Source organism: Narcine bancroftii, chromosome 1 (genome assembly GCF_036971445.1).
Source record: "Narcine bancroftii isolate sNarBan1 chromosome 1, sNarBan1.hap1, whole genome shotgun sequence".
In the NCBI taxonomy this organism is placed as follows: domain Eukaryota; kingdom Metazoa; phylum Chordata; class Chondrichthyes; order Torpediniformes; family Narcinidae; genus Narcine; species Narcine bancroftii.
Window position 1 is genome coordinate 319,464,199 of NC_091469.1, and position 25,696 is coordinate 319,489,894.

The 25,696-nt window shown below is 39.7% G+C and overlaps 1 protein-coding gene across 1 annotated transcript in view; it reads left to right on the forward strand.

Moving 5' to 3' along the window:
- Positions 1–5,629: 5,629 nt before the first annotated feature.
- LOC138757471 (genetic suppressor element 1-like) overlaps positions 5,630–25,696 on the forward strand; it is a 163,627-nt gene continuing 143,560 nt past the window's right edge. The window contains 1 exon segment of the mRNA XM_069924875.1: positions 5,630–5,858. Within this exon segment, the coding sequence (XP_069780976.1) occupies positions 5,630–5,858 (229 nt within the window).

Genomic DNA, 25,696 nt, shown 5'->3' on the forward strand with positions numbered 1-25,696 from the left:
TAGTCAGTACCTGGGATAGCTGTGCTTCGCAGGCCTCGCTTTTCGAGAATATGCCACTTTCGTTAGCAAGGTGCTCCGCTTGCAGTTGGGCCTGTTCGAGGGATTTCACTAGATCGAGGGTACTGGCAGGGTCCTTCCCCAACTATAGTAGTTTGCTTCCTTGCGTACCTCGAACTCACCCAGCCACGTGTGTATCACAGAGTTGCCCTTCTTCCCTCACCAGAGCTGAGACTGTTCCATAGTGGCACTTTCTTGCCAGTGTCCATAGTTCTATGATGTAGTCATCCAGTGATTCACTTGGTCTTTGCCAACATGGTGAGAGTTGGTGTCTCGCCAACATGTGATTCTGGGGCCTTGTGTAATGGGCCTTCAGTCCTTCGATGGCTGTCTTATACATCACGCAGTCCCTGATGACTGTGTATCCCTTGGGCCCGATCTCCGGAGGCCGTCGGAGTAGAAGACTTCTTGGGTGGCCAATATGTAGGACTGGAACCACTCCAACTGGTAAGCGAATTCTTCCAGGGCCTCTGGGGACAGAGGGTCAACCTAGAGTATAGGGCTTCAATAGGGCTTCCATCCCATCTTCAAAAGTAAGCTACTAAAATTGTAACGTGATCGATAGTACTCAGAGACTTGTGAGGAACACAAACGTGCTTTTATTAGCTTACAACTAACAGCCTGTATCTTCAATAGTCTTCAGGTAAATTGGAGTTAAGGCAGGAAAACCGGGTTTATCTCTGAACTGACAGGGGCAAGCCAAGAGGAGGGGTCGGCTGCCTAATCTATACATAGACTCTGAATTCCAGTGCCATTGTGCAACCTCTGCCAAGAATTATAAAATTCCATGAAAAATAGGTGACAGAAGCATTTTAAATTAATATCTATAATGGAAACATTTGTCAGGATGTGTAATTATACACAAAATTTTATATTGACAATCGATATAAAATTTTGAGGATTGATGCAGTGACCATCTGAAGGAGCTGAAGCAGTCGTTTTGAGTAAAACACAAGTCTGCACACTGGTTGAAGTAAAAATGTTGGAGAAACTAAGCCAGTTAAAGTATCCTTTATGTAGCAAAAGTAAAGATGTTTCGGGCTTGATCCCTTCATCAAGGCATAAGCAAAATTTAGACAGGCATTTGAATAAAATGTTATGGGGGGGAGGAAAGGAGCACAGTCCCAAAGGCAGGAGGTGATAGGTGGAGGAGGGAGTGAGGGCACAGCAGCAAGTGGGGGAGCGGTGATGGGTCTATAAATGGAGAGGGAAGGGGGTGGAGAGCTGAAGGGAGACAATGGGGAAGGGAGGGAGAATGGAGAGCAGGCAAGCAGTATGCCATTCTTTGTAATATAAAGAACACTGATTGACCAGCTGACTTTCTCCAGCAGTAGTTGAGTCTTTCTGTAAAATGTCTACTTAAAATATTTAAAATACAAGTGCAATGGGCTCATTTTTTAAGTTTTAGAATATTGCTGAAGACATTTAATTGTCCTGTCAGAGACTCTGATAAACATTGTTTCGTGGTGGCGGACAACCTCATAGCGAACCGGCCCCGCTTGTATCGCCACGTGGCGGGGCAGCCATGGGGTAATGGCATGGTCAGAGATTTCTCTCTAACTCCAGCATCCCTTCCAGCACGCACCCTGGGCAGTGATTATGATGTCACAATGCACCAGGTGACTGAGCTCATGCTGCCCTTAAAGGGACATGCTGAATTTGAATAGAAACAGTTGTTAATGACCATCGGTGTGGCAGCAGTGATTTCCTTCATCTCCTGCAAGCGCCACAATTTAAAAAAGAAGTGACATGTAGGATCATAAATTGTAGCATAGAAATGGACCATTGGCTCAACTTGTCCACGCTGACCAGAGGGAACCCTGCTGTATTAATCCCATTTCCCAGAGCAATTTCTAGAGCCTCCTATGCAAAAGTGGTTCACAGGCTTATTTGGACACTTATTGCATGCTGTCAGTGACCCAGCTTCAACTGTCCTCTCAGTCAGTGCATTTCAATTACCAACCACTCTCCAGGCCCAACACATTATGTTGAGCAGATTTATCTTCAGATTCCAACATCAGCAGTCTCCAGTGTGTCTCTACAAAGAAAAGTACATGATTTAGGCTGAGTGAAAGCAGAAATTGCAAGGAAATTGGAAAGTTATTACTTATTCTAATCACGTCTATCGTCAGCAGACTACAGCATGTTATACAGTCATGTGCTGCATAATGTCTGTTCAAGCAATGTGTGACTGCATACAAATCTTGGTCTCATAAGGTTATAATAGTTCAGAAATCTCCATTGGAGAACTGGATATAACTGGATGTAGAAAACACAGCAACTTCCCCTCACACAACTCGTGTAGCTTGTGCTGCCAGGAATATAATGGCACAGTACATGTATAATCTATAGTACATACTGGGAAACTTCTTAATAGTCATAATGAATCCCTCTGTTACTGGGTTGTGTATTTACTGTACTTTCTATCATTATTTTAATGTGAACTTTCCCTGCTTACAAATAAGTTTAGAGTATTGTACAGTGTTAACATATGTTACAGAGTTGCGTTGTGTATTGGCCTATGTGTTGTGTGGTTTTGTGTAGGGAAGTGACAATTTGCCTTAGAGAGCCAAGGTGAAGGTGGACTGCTGAGTGTGGGAGACAGACTGGGTATGTGCAAAAGATGATCTAGAAATTTCTGGACTTGGAAGACAAACCACCACTGGGTGTGGCTGTGAAGTGGAAGGAGGCCCAAGCAGAGTCATTGTCTAGGAGGCAGTTTAGAATGTTGGACATTTTAAAAGGGCAGCCAGAAGAAGCTTTCGCTCTCGGTTGAGATCGAAGTTTGGTTTGTTTTGTCTTAAGTTTTTCTGTGGGCTGGTTGGAAATATAACTTCAATTTTAATTGCATATCTTTTATTTAGGCTGAGGAATTTATTAGTTTTACACTGTTGTAGAAATTTCCATTGTAACCACTGGGCATTGTTATAAAGGGGGGATTTTGAATTGAAGTTTGAAGGTGAATTTTTTGTTAATAAAGTAATTGTTCATATTTACCCCTGTGTGATGTGCCTTTTTTGTGGTTGCTGGTTTGATCTTGTAACACCTACTTAACCCATATATTACCTTGCCAGATACATTACCTGAAATATGAGATTGTGTACAGTATCTGGGCTATTTAGTCAATACAGGTACACTACAGTGTAGCTTTGCTAAGTACATAATATAGTGTTCGCACAATGTGCAAATCACAGATCGCCCAATTTCACAGAGCATATTATGGACATTAAGTGACGCATTACTGTATAGGGTCTCAGCTACAGCATGGACCCTATCTAATATTTATAACGACTCTATTTAGTATCAGTCTTTGAGGATTCTGCAGCCTCAAAACTGAAACGTTATCTCTGTTTCTACTTCTTTAAGCTCATTATCCAGTGCACATATGCAGCTTTTGAGAATTCTCAAACTTTTGATTGAGAATCAAAAACTTTCTCTTGTCATTCAAAAATGACTTTCCTGAAAATGGAACAAATCTGCATAGGAATTTCAGATAAGAATTAATCTTCAGTCGAAAATATCTTCTGCCTACCTCCTGATATTATAGTGTTTTAATATAACAATGCACAAAGTGTTTTTATTATTGTGCAATCTTTCAAATCCTCCATGAACCATGAGAATAAGCCATTATGGCAGATGTAAGTTATGGACATGTGCCATCATGTCGAAGTAGGATGAATAATAAATCCACACCTCCGGCTTCAGCCAGAGAAGGGCAAAAAGCATTTATTGATGTGCTGTCAGGCTTGATGGACAAACAGGTGATCTGGAGTACGTACTACCTCATGACATTCACGTTGAGTAGGCCAGGGCTTCTCCATAGAACTACGGGTGCTGCTGAGTCACTGCCTCGTGGCTGTAGTGGCTGGTTTTTCAGTAGATAGGAGCCTGTTGTGTCTAGCTATCATGAGTTTGGAGATGCTAGTGCTGGTTCTGCCCATTTTCTCTTCTTCTCCCCCCCCCCCCCCCAGCATACCGCTACACCATCACATTGAAATTATGAAAAATAAGGAATGGTTATTATCAGCAATAGAATGGCATGGGAACTTTTTACAAGCTTAATTGAAATGTATAAAACTATTAAGGGTATAGGTGGAGTAAACTATAGGAAACAACCCACCCATCCGCCAAATGCTTGGATTAAATGAGATATAGATTTAGGGTAAAGGGGAGGAGATTTGGAGGGGATATAAAGGGGACCCACTTCACCCAGAGAGTGGTAGGTACTGTTTGAGAGACTGGTTAAAGCTGGCGCACTGACAGCATTTCATTTAAATAAGCATATGAATCACTTTGGCATAGAATGCTCTGAACAAAGTTATGCAAGATGGGATTAATAAACCAGCATGCCCAGTGGTCAAGTTGGGCCAAATGTTCTGTTTCCATGTTACAATTCCAAAAATAGAAACAAATTATCTTTGAGTACCCAAAGTTTCAAAAGAAAGGGGAAAATGTTTCAAGTATTTCTGAATCTTCATTTGGAACCAGAGAACACAACAGCACAGAAAACAGGCCTTTCCAACCCTTCTAGTTTGCACCAAACTATATTCTGCCTAGTCCCACTGACCTGCACCCAGTCCATACCTCTCCCATCTATGTACTGTTAGGTCTGCTTTGTTCATGAATGAGTGAGACAAACACCAGACTGAGTCGAAATCAGGGTTCTTTGTTCTTTATTACCGGATTGTAACACTTGCAACCAACAATGTTAGTTGGAGAATGCATTCTGCCGTTATCAGCAAAATGATGATTTTTTATACCCTTGGATACGTGCTTAGAACATCATCATATCATTACTTGTCCAATGACTAAAACTGTTGCTATCCTTTCCCTGCTAGCTTCCTGCCTCTCAATCCATCAATGTCTCTCTTATCTTGTAAGTACAAGGATGCATTCACATCTTGTTACAGCCCTGCACAGGGTAACTCCTTACACATTCCCATCTCATGATGTTTTACCTAACAGGAGTACAAGGACACCTCCCCTTCTTGTTACAGCCCTGCACAGGGTAACTCCTTACACATTCCCATCTCATGATGTTTTACCTTACAGTACCTGTCCAACTTTTTCTTAAATGTGGAAAATTGAGCCCACATTCACCACTTCACCTAGTGGCTCATTCCACGCACCCACTTCTCTTTGTGTGAAGTTCCCCTTAAACTTCCCCCTTTTGCTCTTAACCCATGTCATCTGGTTTGTATCTCACCTAATCTCTGTGGAAAAAGCCTACTTGCATTTACTCTATCTACAAGAAATAAAATCTAGGGATCTGTTGGAAAAAGTTGCAGAGCACTCCAGGATTAATGCTGTTAGTCCTTGTGTGATTGGATGCTGGCAAAATACCATAAAGTTGGAGGTGATTAAAGAAATGAGGCATGAAGTGTTAATTAAATAGCATATCAAGAAATGTTAAACCTGGATGATGATTCAGCCTTATAGCATTGTAATCCTGATGGAATCTGTATTACATGAATAAATAAAAATTAAATTTTGATTAAGTGTAGAGGAGTGTCAGTGGTGAATTTTAGTATTTAAAACAAGGATATTTTTTTCATTGCCTTTAATTGTAGGAATGAGCCATGAACCAAAGTCATCTTCCCTCAGTATGATCTCAACCACACCGAGGAACACAGCAACTGTGAATCCTTTAATTCCTTCCTCACTGAATGAACCAGTGGTTACAATTGGGAGTCGGACAGCTCATGGGACATCAAGCACCCAAGGTGGCCCTACGGCTAGCTTTGCTGCAGCCCTTCGAAAACTGGCCAAACAAGCAGAAGAACCAAGAGGTATGATCAGTGGTAAGTAGGCATCTATCAAACTTTACACACATTTAAGGTCAAACATCCTTGTGTGCCTTGTAGGAGGATCCAAATGACCTGCAATTACTCCATTGTTTATTTCTTTATGTATATCTCAAGCAGGAAAATTGCTCTTTTGGTTGATATTTCACTAACTGAAATGCGTGAAAGTACAGTTAAAATGCAATTTTACAGCATTATTTTAAAAAAAAACTTCTTTGTAGTTGTTTAGAAATGGACAGAACCACTGAAATAAAATATCAGGGAATTAGAATTATTAATGGTGCTAAAGCAACTTAACTGGTGCAGGACAGCAACCTGAATTTGTATAATGCCTTTAAGGAACATGCTAAGTAAGGTATTTTATACATAGGAAAGTGGAGAAAGTTTCACGGGAACAGGAGGTGAAGGTATCAAGTTGATGAATTAATTTTGAGGGACAGAAATACATTGAGTAAAATATTTAGGAGTGACTCAAAATGGCTGGGACTAAAGGACTTGAGCCAGGGTTGGCGCCAGAACTAACATTCGGAGGGCATTAGGGTAACCAGGTGAGGCACAGCACGACAGTCATAAACTCACTCAGCAGGGGTGGGGGGGCCTACCTGCCCAGGTGGGCACAGTCCAACAGTCATAAACTCGCTTAGCAGGGGAGTGGCGTGCTGGTGGTAGCCTACCTGCTGGGTGGACGTGTAAACCTCCTTCCTCTGATGGAGCAGCCAAAAGCACTGCTTTTTATTGCGTGGACAATCACTAGTGCGCGTCATGATGGACGCTAATGACATAGGCGGGGGGGGGGTTCTGACAGTGGGCGAAGGCCAAAAGCATATGGGGGTGACAGCGTCTCGTAAAGAGGGGGGGCATGCGATCAATGACCACTCTCAGACACGAAGCAAGAGTCAAAGGCATTGATCAGAAGACTCAGACATGTTGCTGGCTCATATCCAAACCAGGAATGAAGGAGAAGATTAGGGCTCTCAGCCTTTATTAGGGGATCTTATGGAGAGGGGTTACACAGAAGTCAGGCCAAGCTGCCCAGCCCAGTGAGGACATACCTGTAGTTCTGTGTTCCACCACATTCACCCCTCCTTTTTTTTGAATGAAGTCCAGGAGGGGTGGGGGTGATGCAGGACAATGTCTGTTGGCACAGATCTTGTAGTCCATACAGTTGAAAGGTTCAGCCACTCTGGCGGTTTTATTCAGTGCTGAAATCTCCATAGTACTGCTGGCTGTATTGTTGGTTCCAGCAGAACGGTGGCTTGTTCGTCCGACTGGCTTTTGGAGAGCTGAACAGTGTCTGTCTACCAGGTCCATAGTGGGTGGGGAATTTGTTTGTAACGGGGGGGGGGGGGGGGGGGGGATGGGGGCAGAGTTGCTGCCGGGGATATCGGTTGCACTTCCCATGGCAGGGCCCCAGCTCATGACAGGTCCCGGATGGATGCTGTATCATTTCATCTATCCGGGTACCTTACCAGCGCATACTGGGGGTTTGCGAGCAGGAGTCAGTGGGTCCACTGTGTGTGTTCTAACATGCTTCAGGAGAAGCACAGGCCCTGGATTCATCAGCCAGATCACCAGCATGGATCATGACCCTGACTTCCTAGGGAAGGAGAACAATTTTTCATGTGGTGTTGCATTTGTTGCCATGCAAAATAGGGGCCTGGTGGGAAGCAGCACTTCAGGAAGGACCTCTTGCCACTGAGATATGACCATCCCTTTCAACTTGAGGGCCAAAAGAACTGCCTTCCAGATTGTACCATTCTCCCTCCCTACCTTCCAAGTTCCTGAGGGGCTTGTAGCTGGTGGTTATGCTCGTAGCTATGCCCTGGAAAGGAAGTATTGCAGCAATTCCTTACTATTTTTTCAAACTTTATTTAAAATTTTTCAAAATACTTATCAAAGAATATATAGAATAAAAATCAAAAAAGAATTGCAAATAACCCTAACACACTCACCCCACACCCTCAGCAAGCCCTGCAAGGGAAGCATAAAAAAATAGTTGAAAAAAATACAATGATTTAAGATATTACTAAACCCATACATTCGAAATGAGGCGACCACATCTGAAAAAAAATTATAATTATCATGTAAATTATTTTTTCCATATCTCAACAAGATCTCAACTCATTATTGCCAATGAGCTATATTCACTTCTATGTCATCCTTCCAAGAAATCGCCACACATTTATGTGTTACAGCCAAAGCTAAGCAAAGAAAAGCTAACTGAAATTTAGCCAATCCTAGATCATTAAATGGAACAATATAACCCAACAAAATTTTTTTCAGATATAATAAAAATTTAGTCTTAAACATTTTTTGAAGAAATTCTCTCATTTTTTGCCAAAATGGCTGAACTCTATCACAAAGCCAAACTGAATGTAAAAATGTTCCTATACAACATCACATCTAAATCACAACTCCAAATTACTAAATCCATATTTCTTCAATTTCTCAGGCATCAGATACAACTGGTTTTTAAAAAAAATTATAATTAACCATACTATATCTTACATGAAGCAATTTAGTCACTCCATAATGGCACATAATCTTCCAATTATCCTGATCAATGTCCGAAATTAAATCTCCTTCCCATTTAATCCTAGATTTATCCAAATTTACTTTATCTATAGTGTCTTGCAACAATGTATACATATCTGAAATAAACCCTAATTTGAGTGAGAAGTGAAAAATTTAAATTTCGTTAACTTAGGAATTTTCATTTCTCTTCCAAAATTATTTTTCACTCGTGCTCTAACTTAATAATACTCAAATAAAGAATTTGCTGAAATTCCAAATTTTACCTCGTTGATTAAAAGAATCAACTTGCATTCTTACCTTCTTCTAAACAATCCTCCAACACTTTTATACCTTTAATATGCCCTTCCTTTAAAAATCTATTATTCAATGAAAAAGGAATCAATTTATTTTGAAATAAAGGAATTTGAATTGATATTTTACCTTTTGTACCTATAGTAAGGTTCCTTTTATACCATATCTCTAACAAAAGTTTTAAAATCGGTACATTATATGTCTGTAATAAAATAGGATTCCACTTGAATATAAAATGATGCAAATAAGGTTCTGAAATATTGGCCAATTCAACCTAGGAGGATGCAAAACATCCAGCATACAATTAATAAATTTTAATTATGCAGCTTCGTAATAATTTGAAAATGAGGCAAAATGAAAACCTCCCAAAGCATATTTCCAAGTCGATTTATGCAACACTCTTCTAGCTAATTTTCCTTTCCATAGAAATTGTCATACTGACTTATTTAAATACTGAAAAACGATTTTGAAAGTAAACAAGGAATAGACTGAAAAAGACTGATAAGCGGAAAAACATTAATCTTAATACAATTTACTTGTCCTATTAATAACAAAGGAAGATCAATTCAGCCTTAATCTTTCTCATTAATGATACATAATTTATACAATGATTGAATTTTTACATCAATCATTATACCAAAATACTTAATTTTGTCAATCCAACGCAATCTAGTAATTTGCCTACACTGATTGTAATTTCCATCTGAAATTTATTCCAATTCATCTTGTATTCAGACAGTGCTCCATATTGTTCTAAACATTTTTCCAAATAAACTAAAGATTGTTCCGGATGTGTTAAATATATCAAAACATCATCTGCAAACCAATTCATCTTGTATTCATCATTTAATATCCTTAATCCTCTAATATTCTAGTTCTGCCTTATCACTTGAGCTAAAGGTTCAATGACCAACACAAATAGAGCTGGGAACAAAGGACAACCTTGATGAGTTGAATGCGTTAATTTAAATAATGAGGAGGTTTGACCATTTGTCGCCACCCTAGCATCTGGATTATTATATAATGCCTTAACCCAACCAATAAAAAAAAAGGTCCAAACTTAAACTTCTCCAATATTTTAAATAAAAAATTCCACTCCACCCTATCAAATGCTTTTTCTGCATCAAGCAATTCCTCACTCACGAAGGTGGATCCCTGGTTGCTGTGAGTCTGAACAGAGTGAAAACTGTGTGGAGAGCTTTAATGACTGTGGATGTGGTCATGTCAGGAATTGGAAATGAGTACTCGTCCATGATGCTCAGGAAGTAGATGTTTCGATTCGTGGATGGGAGGGGCCCCTTGAAGTCCATGCTGAGACCTTTGAAGGGCTGAGTGGCCTTGATGAGTTGGGCTCTTTATGGTCTGTAAAATTGTGGCTTGCTCTGCACAGACCGGGCAATTGTGAGTCAGGTCCCTGACTTCCTCCACTGAGTAGGAGAGGTTACAGGCCCTCACAAAATGGTAGAGCCTTGTGACCCTGTGGTGACAAAGGCTATTGTGGAGGGCATGGAGGTAATCAACTTGCACCCTGGTGCAGGTTCCCCTGGACAGGGCATTAGGTGGCTCATTGAGCTTGCTGGTACATGTTTCATCTCGTATTCGTATGTATGAGTTCTTAGACAACACATGGATGAAGGAAATGTTGTTGTAAACAGCACCATCAGGCATGCCATGAGGCTGCAAGCCTCCATTACAGATCTAACATGCTATCTCTTGCTCTGCTGACAGCCAAATATAATCAAATGGAAGCTGTAATCCTTAAGGCATTGCAACTATGATCACTATCATTACATCTCCCTTAAAACAAAAGTAGCTTAATTTTAACTGACATGTTTTCTTTGTATAACTCTGCCATTTTTACTTTAACACCTCGTAGGTTGCCGCAGTCACATCCCAACACCACCAGTCTTGTCCCAGCTCCTGCATGGCCCTCAAAATTGTCAACTGATTCACCCAGGCCCTGGCATCGGGAGCCAGCTGAAAGTCTGCATACATGTTCCACAGGGCTCCATATTGCTGTTGGACTAGGGCAATTGTCTCTTCGTATTGTGACAGAGTATTTAGAGGTGGTTTAGGAGGAATTGTTAGAGCAGCTTGCACATAAACATTTTAAAACACAGAATATTTGCAGGACTTTTGCAGAATGCTTTTTTGCAGGAGGCAACAAAATATCGACAGCAGCTTACCTGGGAGAGCATGTGATCTTTGCAGGCAGAGGAGAACAGTTTTGCTCTCAGAGAGGGAGGGTGTGAAACAGAGAGAAAGGAACAGAAATCAATTCCTGAAGGACAAGCTGGCAAACTTTGGAAGGCTGCCTGGTCAACAGAGAAGACTGGCGATCTGAAAGGTGACCTGAAAGAAAAAGGATCATCTGGAGAACCCTGAAGGGGGCAAGTTTTGTCAGCAAGACTGATTGAGAATTAATCAGTTGCGGATGTCCTGGAAAAGGAATCACTCTCTGAAAACCAGCAAGAACCTTCCTGAGTGGTAACCATTTGTCTGTTAAGCACCCAAGACTGGTGAACTTTGTTAATGCTAATTTCTGTGCACTGTACAATTGCCTGCAACCAGTCAAATTTCACCTGCACTTACTATTAGAGGGAGGATTAAGTAGTTAGGTTAAGTAAGTAGGTTAAGTAATAAGTTAGTTTAATTCTGTTTTCTTGTTCAAATATAATTTAAAAACTACTTTTGTTTAAGTAACTCTGTGTTGTGGTGCATATCTATTCCTGCTGGTTTTTGGGGTCCTCTGGACTCTGTAACAGTATCCAGTGCAGTCACAAATTATTTGGTACGCTGGATGGCCCACAGCTGTGAAGAGCAGGTCATACTGATCACGATCAGCTGTGGTTTCATGGTGCCTCAGATAGGCTTTCAAACATTGTAGCCACATATCAAATTTTACGGAGGCCTCTGGTTCCTTTGGATCAGATTGCCTTGTCCATGGCACTTTAAAATTCTGATTAATAAATTGTAATGTGATCAAAGACACGAAGCAAGCAATCAAAGACTTTATTAATCAGAAAACCCAGACATGCATCTACATCCTGCTGGCTCACATCCAAGGCAGGTATGAGGGAGGAGACTAAGGCTCTCTGCCTTTATTAGGGGATCTTAAGGGGTTACAGGTAGAAGGTGAGCCAGCCTGCCCAGTCCAGTGAGGACATGCCTGCAGTAGCATGTTCCACCACACCATGCAAGCATAAGGGAGCACAGCACCTCGTGGGGGGGGGGGGGGGGAGGCCATGCCCGCGAATACCCCCCTTGATGCCAGCCACGACTTGAGCACTGGAAAGAATATATGGAAGAATAGCATAAGAATGGAGATTCAGCAAGACCTTTGAAGATGAGCAGAGTCTGAATTGGAAAGCCTGTGTAGTCAATGAAGATGGATGATATAATAGGGAGCAGAGATTGGAGCGTACCAGGAATCTGGTAAAGATGATGACGTTGGAGAGAAGCAAAGTTCAGTTTCTGTGTTCCTTCATATTAATATCACCCCATTTAAACTTTAAATTCAAAGTTATAAATGATCCGATAATGTTTCATTTAAATTTCATACCAGAGAGACCATAAGATGTATGAGTAGAAGGTGTCACATGATGGAGTAATAGCTGGTCGAGTAAAACCAGCCCTCTCCAGAGAAAAGAAAGTTTCAAAAAAACAGAGCTCAATAAACATAAAAAACAGAAAAAGGAAGATAAAGTTACAAAGAGACACGAGATATCACCCAAAAAAGAGAAAGTAAGAATAACAGAAAAGAGAAGAATGAAAATCGCCAGAGAAAAAGGACAGTCTTACCTGCACACTGGAGCAGGGAGCCACCGTGGAGAGGAATGACCAACGTCTGAAGCTGGTGAGTGCCCGGAGGAGCAGAGACCTCCTGACTGGTGGACTTCAAAAATGGCTCTTAGAGCCAAGTAAAGGTGTGCAACTGCGCATGTGCGAGAAGTCGCGCAGTGCGCAAGCAAAGGAAAAAGTGAATGCCGGTGGGGGGGGGGGGGGGCCAGCTGAGGAGCAGACAGCTGCAGAACAACCAGCTGAGGGACGCCCAGCACTGGGGTTTTCGGCTGGGGGAAGCACGCAGTCAAGAAGAACAGAAGAGTGAGAGGAAAGGAACAAGGGGCTGGAAGAGGGCAAGCGGAAACAGGGATTGGCAACGGGTCGGCCCAGCAGCAAGAGACCCAGCAGCTGAAGGCCCATCAAGGACACAGAAGCAGCTCATCAGAAAGAGCTGAAGATGCACAGATACAGAATAAAAGAAGTCACAGACATAGATACAGGCACAGAAGAAGAGGAAAAAGACCAAGATCTTCACAGGAAAGAAGGTAAAACAGAAGGACAAAATGTAAATAAAGCCTTTTTTGAAGAACAAATGAGGTCATTAAAAGACTGGCTATCATTAGAACTTAGTTCAATCAAAAGAAAAATGAAAAGAACTGAAGACAAAATGCAAAGTTTAGAATTGGTCATGACAGAAATGGAGAAAAGAGTAGAAAATGTGGGGCTATGAGAAACTGCTGTAGAAATGGAAATAAATGATTTAAGAGGTAAATTGGAAGAAAGCGACAAAAAATATTAAGGAGAAACAAAATTTATTTTCCCAGAAAATTGACGTATTGGAAAACTACAGTAGGTGAAACAACCTAAAAATAGTGGGCCTGAAAGAGGGCAAAGAAGTGTCAGATATGAAAGAATTTATAAAATGATGGATCCCAAAGGTGCTGGGAATAACAGATTTACATGAAGAAATAGAAATCGAAAGGGTACATCGAGCACTATTACTGAAGGCGCCACCACACCAAAAACCGAGATCCATCTTGGTATAACTTTTAAGATATACGACAAGAGAGAACATACTGGAGTGGGCAAGGAATAAAATTAGAGAAGACAATAAGCTGTTGGAATATAAGGGACAAAAAATATTCTTTTACCTGGACATAAGATTTGAACTTTTAAAGAAGATGAAGGAATTCAATATGGCAAAAACTATCTTATGGAAGAAAGGCTATAACTATATATTAAGACATCCAGCAGTACTCAAAATATTTATCACTGGGGAACAGAATAGGCAGGGCAGGACAAGAGATGAGGAGGAGTGACAAGAAGGAAGTTTAGCAAGAAAATATACAAAAATATGTAATAATAGAAAGTAAAAATAATGTATATATAAAGATTTAAAGATGGAAAAGAGGAGGGAAAGAAGGGGAGAAAAGCTGTTATATGTATAGAAAGTGTTCTCTTGGGGGGGAAGATAACAGTTACTATGAAATCAGTTGACGCGAGTATGATCGCAAACTAAATGGAAAGGGGAGGTGATAGCCCGGCAAGGATCAACTCAAGGTGGGGGGGGGGGGGTTCATTTGTGGTTAAAGGGTTTTTGGTTGTGGGGATTGTTGGAGTATTTTATGTTTTAAGTGTGTTGTCATACATTGAAATTAAAAAGGGAAACTTAAAAGACAATAATGAAGAAAAACGGGGATGGAAGTGGCGAGGAGGCAGAAAAGAGGGGCAAACAAGATATAAGATGGCCTCATTGAATTATGACTATAAACATTAATGGAATACATAACCAAATTAAAAGGACGAGGCTACTAAATTTACTGAATAAAGAAAAAGTAGATGTAGCATTTGTGCAGGAAACATATCTAACCGAGGTGGACCATAACTAATTGAAGAGAGACTTGGTAGGACACGTAGCAGCAGCATCATATAATTCAAAAGCTAGAGGTGTAGCCACATTAGTTAGCAAAAATGTACCAATCAAGATAGAGGAGGAAATAAAAGATCCAGCGGGGAGGTATGTAATGATAAAGTGTCAAATATACTCAGAATTTTGGAATTTACTCAATATATATGCACATAACAAGGAGGATCAAAAGTTTATGCAAGATATTTTTTTGAAGATTGCAGATACACAAAGAAACATTCTGATAGGAGATTTTAACCTTAATTTGGATCCAGTGTTAGATAAAACTGGAAAGATAACAAACAAAAAGAATAAAGTAGCTAAATTTATGGTTAAATCAATGCAGGAAATGAAACTTGTGAATATATGGAGGAGGCAGCATCCAAAAGAGAAGTATTCATATTATTCAAGTAGGCATAAAACACACTCAAGGATTGATATGTTTTTGTTGTCGGCCCATATTCAAGGGAGTATCAGGAAAACTGAGTATAAAGCTAGACTACTTTCAGATCATTCACCCCTGTTATTAGCAATAGAACTGGAGGACATCCCACCAAGAACATATAGATGGAGGTTAAACCCCATGCTAATTAAAAGGCAGGAATTTAGAGAGTTTATTGAGCGCCAAATTAAAACATATTTTGAAATAAACACAGAATCGGTTAAAGATAAATTTATACTATGGAATGCAATGAAAGCCTTCATCAGAGGACAGATAATAAGTTACGTAACTAAGATAAAAAAGGAATACAATTGGGAAATAGAGCAGCTGGAAAGGGTGATAGCAATTACAGAAAAGGAATTAGTGAAAAGGGACCATATAAAGAAAGAGAATTGGCGAAGAAATAAATAAAATATGAAATATTACAAACGTACAAGGTGGAGAAGAACCTAATGAAAACAATGCAAGAGTATTACAAGTTGGGAGAAAAAACACATAAAATATTTGCCTGGCAACTTAAAACAGAGCAAGCTAAAAGAACTGTATTAGCATCGAGGAAAAGGGACAAACAAATAACATACAACCCAACAGAGATTAATGAAAACTTTAAGGAATTTTATGAACAACTAATATCAATCTGAGAATGAGGGGGGGAAACGATAAAATAGAGGAGTTTTTAGCCAAAATTGAACTGCCGAAATTGCAAGTAGAGGATCAAAACAAACTGATAAAACCATTCGAAATAAAGGAAGTACAGGATATATTAAGAAAGCTGCTGAACAATAAAACACCAGGAGAGGATGGATTTCCAATAGAATTTTATAAAACATTTAGGGTTATTTATTCTTCCTCTCCTGGAAGTAATGAATCGGATAGAAGAAACACAAAACTTACCAGACTCATGTCTTCTTCTTTGGCTTGGCTTCACGGACGAAGATTTATGGAGGGGTAATGTCCACATCAGCTGCAGGCTCGTTTGTGGCTGACAAGTCCGATGCGGGACAGGCAGACATGGTTGCAGCGGTTGCAAGGGAAAATTGGTTGGTTGGGGTTGGGTGTTGGATTTTTCCTCCTTTGTCTTTTGTCAATGAGGTGGGCTCTGTGGTCTTCTTCAAAGGAGGTTGCTGCCCGCCAAACTGTGAGGCGCCAAGATGCACGGTTTGAGGCGAGATCAGCCCACTGGCGGTGGTCAATGTGGCAGGCACCAAGAGATTTATTTAGGCAGTCCTTGTACCTCTTCTTTGGTGCACCTCTGGCACGATGGCCAGTGGAGAGCTCGCCATATAACATGATCTTGGGAAGGCGATGGTCCTCCATTCTGGAGACGTGACCTACCCAGCGCAGTTGGACCTTCAACAGTGTGAATTCAATGCTGTCGGCCTCTTCCATCTCGAGTACTTCGATGTTAGGGATGAAGTCGCTCCAATGAATGTTGAGGATGGAGCGGAGACAACGCTGGTGGAAGCGTTCTATCTAGGAGCCGTAGGTGATGCCGGTAGAGGACCCATGATTTGGAGCCAAACAGGAGTGTGGGTATGACAACGGCTCTGTATATGCTAATCTTTGTGAGGTTTTTCAGTTGGTTGTTTTTCCAGACTCTTTTGTGTAGTCTTCCAAAGGCGCTATTTGCCTTGACGAGTCTGTTGTCTATCTCGTTGTCGATCCTTGCATCCGATGAAATGGTGCAGCCGAGATAGGTAAACTGGTTGACCGTTTTGAGTTTTGTGTGCCCGATGGAGATGTGTGGGGGGGGGGGGGCTGGTAGTCATAGTGGGGAGCTGGCTGATGGAGGACCTCAGTTTTCTTCAGGCTGACTTCCAGGCCAAACATTTTGGCAGTTTCCGCAAAACAGGATGTCAAGCGCTGATGTAAAACAGCAATAATTACAGTAATACCAAAGACGTGGAAGGATCCATTAACACCAACATCATATAGACCAATATCTTTACTTAACTAAGATAATAGCAAAATTATTAGCAAACAGATTGGCTGACTGTGTACCAAAAATAGTAAAACAAGACCAAACTGGATTTGTCAAGAAAAGACCAACAGCGGACAATGTCTGTAAATTTATTAATTTAATTCATGCAGCTCAAGGGAATAAAAAAACAATGGTGGCAGTTGCTTTAGATGCAGAAAAAGCCTTTGACAAGGTAAAGTGGAACTACTTATTTTAAAGTATTACGGAAATTCAATCTGCCAGAAATATATATAAATTGGATGAGGGGTTTATATAATGGCCCGTTGGCAAAGGTGGTTGGAAATGGATATATAGAAACAGTTCAAACTAAGCAGATCAACTAGGCAGGGATGCCCATTGTCCCCCTCACTGTTTGCCTTAGCAATAGAACCATTGGCAGAGCTGATAAGAAAGGAAAATAAAATAAAAGGGATAAAAATAAAATAAAATGAGTACAAAATCAGCTTATTTGCAGACAACATCATAGTATGCCTAACAGAACCAGAGAAATCAATAAAAGAGTTATATAAGAAATTGAAGGAATATGGAGAAATATCTGGGTATAAGGTCAACACAAATAAAAGCAAAGTGATACCAATGAGTAACGCAGACTATACAGAACTCAAAAAATAATCTCCATTTAAATGGCAATCACAAGCGATTCAATACCTAGGTATTAGGATAGACAATAACTTAAACCACTTGTTTAAACTAAATTATTAGCCATTAATAAGGAAAATACAGGAAGACTTAGAAAATTGGTAAGAATTACCGCTAACGTTGATAGGGTGAATTGCATTAAAATGAATGTATTCCCACGGATACAATACTTATTTCAAACATTACCAATTCCCTTAACAGAGATTCTTTGCAGAACTAAGGAGAATAATGAAGTTCTTATGGAAAGGGAGAAAATCGAGGGTAGCACTCGATAAATTAACAGAGAGGTATAACCAAGGTGGTTTGCAGTTACCAAACTTCAAAAATTATTATAGAGCTGCACAATTAAGGTATTTATCAGATTTTTACCAGATGAGAGTAAAACCAGATTGGACTAAGATAGAATTAGATAAAATAGGAGAGAAGGTACCAGAACATATACTTTATAAATGGGATGAAAACCTGGTGCAATATAACAACTCACCAGTATTGCATCATTTACTTAATATATGGAAGAAGATGCACGTCGAAAGGAAAAAAAAACAAATGACCAAAAATGCTATTGACGCAAAATCCACAAATCTCTTTTACAATAAATAAACCTTTCCTTGAGAGAATGGGAGAGAAAAGGAATCAAGAGAATAGAAAATTTTATTAGGAAATAATTTATTAACATTTGAACAGTTAAAGGACAAATATGTAATAACTCACAGTACAATGTTTGCATACCATCAACTGAAAGCTTATTTAAAGGATAAATTGGGAAACAGATTGAGACTATCAGATGGAAGCAGTTTTGAATATGTGACTATAGAAACAATGATAATTAAAAGATTTATAACAAATATGTACATTAAGCTGCAAGGCAAGGAAAATGATGAAATAAGGTACAAACCTAAACAAGGATGGGAAAATAACATAAAGATAAAGATAAAGAATTAAGCTTGGGAAAAGTTATGTTCTGGAACTATGAAGAATACAATAAACACAAGGTTACGTATGATACAATATAATTGATTTCACAGGTTATATATCACTCCTCCAAAATTAAGAGAATGGGACCCAACAATATCGGATAGATGTTTTCACTGTGTTTTTTAAAAAAAAAATGAAATGGGAAGAACAATACATGCAATTTTGACATGCGCGAAAGTGAATACATTTTGGGAAGAACTAAATCAGAAATTAAATAAAATCACAAAAAACAACATACTAAAAAACCCAGAAATTTTTCTTTTAAATAACATTAAAAGTCAAACAAAAACTAGGTCTCAAATTGGATAAAGCACAAAAAAAGATTAATTATACATATTTTTGCTACTGCTAAGGTTATCATACTGTCAACTTGGAAAATGGAAGAGTGCCTGAAAATACAACAATGGCACATGGAAATGAATGTTTAATCCAGTGGAAGAAACTACATACAATTTAAAAGACAAAGTTACATTGTTTGAAAAACATCTGGGAACCGTATATGAAACATAACAGAGAACATAACATAACAGACCTCCACCACCTAAAATGATAAGATGAACGCAATCCGATTTAATGTGTATAAAGTAGATGATACGTCTTTCTTGTTTGTTTTTCTTTTGTATTAAGATGTTGTTTTATTGTATTTTATATGTTCAATATTGGTTTGGGGGAGGGAGCAATGGGGGAGAACAGAGAAAATATCACTGTGCATATTTAGTGAGATACATCTGTTAATATTTTGGTTGATATGGTTCATAGTGCGATAAATAAAGAATTACAAAAAAAATGTATGAGCAGAATGAGACCAATCAACCCATTGAATCTGCTCTGCCATTCATATTTTCATTTCATTCTCCTCATTATCTTTTACTATCAATCTTCACTTTAAATATACACAGGGTTATGATTAAAGGATATGAGAGAACATGTCCTGCAAATCACTCCCCGTAAAGATGGCTTCCAAAAGGAACTTGAAAAGCACCTGAGAGATCACAATTTACAGGACCACTGCGTAGCAGTTAGTGCCATGCCTTTACAGTGCCAGCGTTTGGGACTGAGTTCAAATCCCATGCTGTCTGTAAGGAGTTTGTACATTCTCCCTGTGTCTGTGTGGATTTTCTCTGGGGACTCTGGTTTTCTCCCACCCTTCAAAAATGTACCAAGGGTGTAGGTTAAAAGGGTGTAAATTGGGTGACACGGACCCGTAGGGCCAAAATGGGCTGGTATCGTGTTGTACATCTAAATTTAAAGTTTAAAGATTTGAATGGGACTGAAGGGTTTTCTCTATCGGGGATCAACAGCCCCAGGGCTAGTGGACTCTTTCTGTTCTCTAATAATTCCTGATTCTATCAAAATATTGGAGGCATAAAATCTTCCATGGTTATGTGCAATGTCCTATTACACCTCACTCATTGTCACCTGCTGAGCATCTAATCAATACCAGATTATCAGTCTGGCAAATGTCTAATTCTGAAACCAATCACCAGGACTTCTATCACTTGGTGCTCATTGGGAGCCGGTCAAGGAATTATGATTTTTGAGGGCTGTCTTTATTTCATCTGCAATCTTTATAATTCTAATCAAAGAATTATAAAGCCTCCTAGCAGTCTAGACTGGAAGATATAAAATGTATTTCACTGGCTGAAATAAGGCTTTGATGTTTATCCCTGGAGACAGTTGAATGCTGATCGTTTTCACACGCTTTTATCAGAACAAAAGAAAATTGCACGACTTTTCCTTTCCTGCCTTGACCTGAGCTTGGCATCTGCTACATATGAAGATAATTGCAGTGAATGTCTGATATTTCACTGAAAATCAATGTTAAATGCCCACCAATTTGTGTCGTAATATGTTGAGATACAATGTGGCAGTTTAGACCAGTGGTGGTGGGAACGAATGACTATAATCAGAGCCATGTACATGTATGATGAGAACAGATGGGAAATGGTTAAAGGCAGATAATCTGCGTGCAAAGCCAACTAGACCTTAAGTGTGCTCCATAAAGATAGAGCTATTAAATTAGATTATCATCATTTGTGTCTGTAGCATGCACTGATTTAAAAATTGCTTCCTGACCTTTAGCCATTCTTTCAGTTCTTGTCATTTTCACTTGGCATTCCTCCCCCTGCATTATCAACTATTTGGTGAACTGACTGGCCTGAGAAACATTTTAAGTGTGTGTCTGTGAGTGCTTCCTCCTGCACTTGTGTGTGTGTGTGTCTTTCAAGTTTTTCCACTGGAAGAGATTACAAGGCAGGCAGAAGTAAAATTTCATTCATATATTAAAAGTCTCCTTGAAGGAGGGTATCATCTTCATTGACTCTTTGGGATCACTGTCCTCTGAGTGACGAGAAGGAGCAATTCATGTGATGCTGAGAAACTTGTGGAAATCCATCAGGAACACACTAAAAATAAAAAGGATTCCATCTCCCACTCCTCTCCCTTTTTCAGTCACCACTAGTCCCAGCCTTGGAAGATTTGTAGTTCTCACATTGGTTTTGTGAGCCAATGAGAAAACAAAGCCAAAGTGGAAGCAATCATCTTCAATCCCAAGGGGCAGCCTAAGAAGAGTGTGCGCATGCATGTATGAGAGCGAGCAAGAATGCACGCATGCCTGCACATGTAGAGGGCTGCTGCTTTGGACCTGATGGATTGCTCATAATCTTCCAAAATTATCTTGAAAGGATCAGGAAAAATGTTTTAAAAACTGTAAATGCAATCATCTATTCAAGAAAGGATGGAGGCAGACAGTATGAATTAGCTAGCTGATTATCTGCCATTAGGAAAATGTTGTAAATCATTATTAAAGTAGTAGATGATGTTTAGAAATCATATCTCATAAAGCAAGTTGTTTATGACAGGAAAATTGTGTTTAACAAATTTTCTTGGTATTCTTTGAGCATGCAACGAACTGGGTAGTTTTAATGGGGAATAGTAGATGGTTTGTATTTGGATTTCCAAAAAACATTTTTAAATGTGTTACGTAAAAGTTTACAGTTCAAGGGAAGAGTTTATGACTTTGGGAGAAATACATCAATGTGGATAGAGGATCGACTGATAAACTAAAAATTGTCAGGATAATTGAGTCATTTTCAGGTTGGCAAGCTATATTCTGAAGGCAAATGCTGAGATCACTGCAGGAAGATCAATTACTTAAAATCTATGTTAATTACTTAAGCAAAATGACACATGTACTGTGTATGATTAAAGATAGTGAGGATGCAAATTGTGGGTGTAATGGATTTGTGTTAACCTTTATTGTTAAACTAAATTTTAACTGGTTATGGAACTCAGAAAAAATGTTCATTTTTGGAGTTGACGTGTCTTGGAAAGACAAAGCTAATGGATTTGAAGTGGGTTTTAATTATTCAAGAACAATGGAGTGTTTGCTTTATTAAAAACGAATGTATCTAAGTACTCAATAAGAACTGCTGAAGGAAGCCATCTGTTTTTTTTAAACTTAACCACAAGGCCTCTTGATCAAGAGAAATGAAACAGAGCCATGTGAGTGATATATTTAAGCCTTTGAAACAGGTGATTAGATCTTTTGGCACTGTTATCTACAAGACAGAGGTATGAAGATCACATGGTTTACAGGAAACTGGGGTTGGCAACTGGTTAAAATTCCTATAATTGATCACATTTTCTAGGAATTAAGACTGACATCATTGATGATGTAACTGTCACATGGTTTGGAGAAATATAGTATTGAATTCAGACACTTTTAGTTCAGTTTGGAGTTTACAGAAGTCAAAACCCTGTGACATACAGGAGTTGAAACCTTGTGAAAGACAGGGCTGAGCGACAGTAACCAGAATAGGTGCTGTTGTATGCGCTGCTCCTGGGAAAAGGGAACACTGAATCTGTGGCATTTGAAATAAGGAAGACCACTTTGCTATCTCTTTGGGAAAGAGGACAGAATTCTTTTGGGTCCATTTTTGTATGGCCACTTTGTTTAACCCTTGTCTGCGTTTGTGAATTAATCGTGGAAGAAAATAACCACATTCCCTGTTTCTTTGAAAAGAGGGCAGAATTGTGAGTAAAGAGACCTGGTGTTTAAAAGTGCTTTATAATTTCTGAACTGAGAATTTAAGACCTTCAAGCAAGACTAAAATTATGCTGAAATTCTTTATGACATGCACACACACTTAAGGTTAGATGTGGAGTTAAGTTTAGAGATGAGTAAGAAATGTTACATTATTAATAGTTTAATAAAAAAAATATTATTTTGAATTTACCATTGGTGAATTTTCCATTGCTGTTCCTGTGTTAGTACTAACAAAGACCCTTTAGTCCCAAAAAATAATTGAGGGTTGTTAGTTTGTAACATAAGGAAGATGCAAAGTGTCTTTAATTTTTAAACCAGTGCATGCTACAGACACAAATGCTGATAATCTAATTTAATAGCTCTATCTTTATGGAGCACACTTAATGTCTCGTTGGCTTTGCACACAGATTATCTGCCTTTAACCATTTCCCATCTTCAATGTGAGGTGGAGATGTAAAAAAAAATAGGTAGATTGAGTACAGCATGGAGAAAAACAAGGTTGGCAGGAAGAGCAGTAAAGTAAAACTGTTTCCTTCAAGAGGATTGTCTAATTTGACTAGCTCCATTGAATACAGGTTCAATCTGCTCACACATGCCTTAGAAGAACAATATTTTATTCTGAGATCTAACCTGGTCAATCAACTTTAAATGGAGAGAGCATACAGAACATTGTGTGCAGAGGGATTTGGGTTTCCTTGCACATGAAACACAGAATTGGGTGACTCGGTTGGCTTGGTGGTTAGTGCAACACCTTTACAGTGCCAGCAATTGGGACCTGGGTTTGAATCCTGTGCTGTCTGAGGAGTTTGTACGTTCTCCCCATGTCTGCATGGGTTTTCCCTGGGGGCTTCGGTTTCCTCCCACCGTTCAAAATATACTGGGGGATGTAGGTTAATTGGGTGTAATTGGGCAGCAAGGACTCGTGGGCCGAAAGGGCCTGTTATAATGCTGCAATTCTAAAAGAATAATACAGGTACAGCAAGTGTTCAAGAGGGCAAATGGACAAGTGTCTCTGTTGTAAAATGGAATTTTAAAGTTGAGGGGTCTTGCTACAACTGAACATTATTTTGGTGGGACCATACAAGGCTCGCTGCACAAGTTGTAGTTTCTTTATTTAATAAGGAGAAGGATAATTAGCTTCTTTTCCAGAAAGAATCCAGAGTTATGAGGAATGGTTCAGCAGGCTGGGCAAAAATTCAACTGAGTTTCAATGAATGAGACATAATCTTATTGAAGCAGAAAAGATTTTGGCAAGGTAAGTACTGAGGGGTATTCACCGTGGTATGGGAATTGAGAATTAAGAGACAAGGCTTCTGTGTAAGGAATCACTAATTTAATACATAGATATGATAGAACATGGAACATTATAGCATAGTACAGGCCCTTCAGCCAACCTATATATTCTTTAAAAAGAAAATACTAAACCCTCCCTATCCTCTACTGTTTCTCCATGCATGTGTCTGTCTTAAATGCCCCTAATGTTTTAGCCTCCGCCCCCATCCCTGGCAAGGGATTCCAGGCACCAACAACCGTCTGTACTTTTTGTTTAAAACTTGCCCTCCCTTCACTTTGTACATATCTCTATATCTTGTAGACCTTTATTAAATCTCCTCTCATCCTTCTATGCTCCAAAGAGAAAAGACCCAGCTCTGCTAACCTTGCCTCATAAGACATTTTATAATTCAGGCCACATCCTGGTCAATCTCCTCTGCACCCTCTCCATAGCTTCCACATCCTTCCTGTGATGAGGTGACCAGAACTGAACACAATACTCCAAGTGCGGTTTTACCAGAGATTTGTCGAATTGCAACATGACCTCTTGACTCCTGAACTCAATTCCCCTATTAATGAAACTCCCTATGACTAAGAGGATTCAGGGTGTGGGGCCACATGGAGCAGCAAAGCAAAGATAATGTGAAAATCATTTGTCCATCCAGTTGTTGAATGCCAGTGAGGCTTCTGAGAACAAAAGACCATTTCTGCTCCTGTCTGTGTTCTTTTAAATGCTAAAATATATGTGTGTATCCCAAGGCTACAGATATACTGATTGTCTTTTGCTGAATGCTTGGGTTTACAAAAAGTCTTATGAACAAAGCAAAGGATACTATTCAGGACAGCGTCAGGATATCGAACTGATGAGAGTCAGGATTTGTTGGGAGAAAAGGTGGAGTTGGCAATAACTAACAAGTAATTTGTAGATGGGTAGAGAGGCTGAGAATTTCAACCCTAAACTCGTGTTGGGAATTTAGAGTCAGCCTGGGTTTATCAGGTAGTGGTGGGTTGGTGATACTCACTCGGTGAGTTAGCTGGTTGGTCAGTGTGCCAAGGACTTGCCATGTTGTCCAGGTATCAGGGAGCTCCAGGGACCACTCTGGGATTGTGGAGTTGAACCATGGCCAACTGGTGGCTAGCTGTGTAAATTTGGAATGGTTGACGTAGTTGGGCATGATGGAAATGAGTAAAATGACAGATCATTCATGAGAGGGTCATTACCATTATTCCCAACCACCAGCCTGGAGAATAGATATTTAAAACTGTTTGTCCTGGTAATCTGCAATGTTATGTAACCTTTGGAACAGCACACACTGATTTCCTACTGGATCTTCCAAAAAAAGGATTGTTCTGAAATACAGGTAATATAATTTGATCAGATGGCAATATCTTCAGATGTATAAGGATGGAATGAAGTGCATAGTCAAATTTCCAGGGAGGGTATTTTTCCACTGGAAATGGTTGTTATTGGGTCCGGTGGGGGGTGGCACTTTAACAAAAAACACTATATGCATCAGAATTTCAGAACTGTTTAGATTTTCCTTTCAAATAAGCCATTAAGAAACACCAAGGATTCAGGCAAATTTGATGTTAAACTCCCTTAAGTACTCGAGATGGCAGAGGTCGACAGCATCGAGTCCACGCTGCTGAAGATCCAGCTGCGCTGGATGGGTCACGTCTCCAGAATGGAGGACCATCGCCTTCCCAAGATCGTGTTATATGGCGAGCTCTCCACTGGCCACCGTGACAGAGGTGCACCAAAGAAAAGGTACAAGGACTGCCTAAAGAAATCTCTTGGTGCCTGCCACATTGACCACCTGATAACGCCTCAAACCGTGCATCTTGGCGCCTCACAGTTTGGCAGGCAGCAACCTCCTTTGAAGAAGACCGCAGAGCCCACCTCACTGACAAAAGGCAAAGGAGGAAAAACCCAACCCCAACCCCAACCCATCAATTTTCCCTG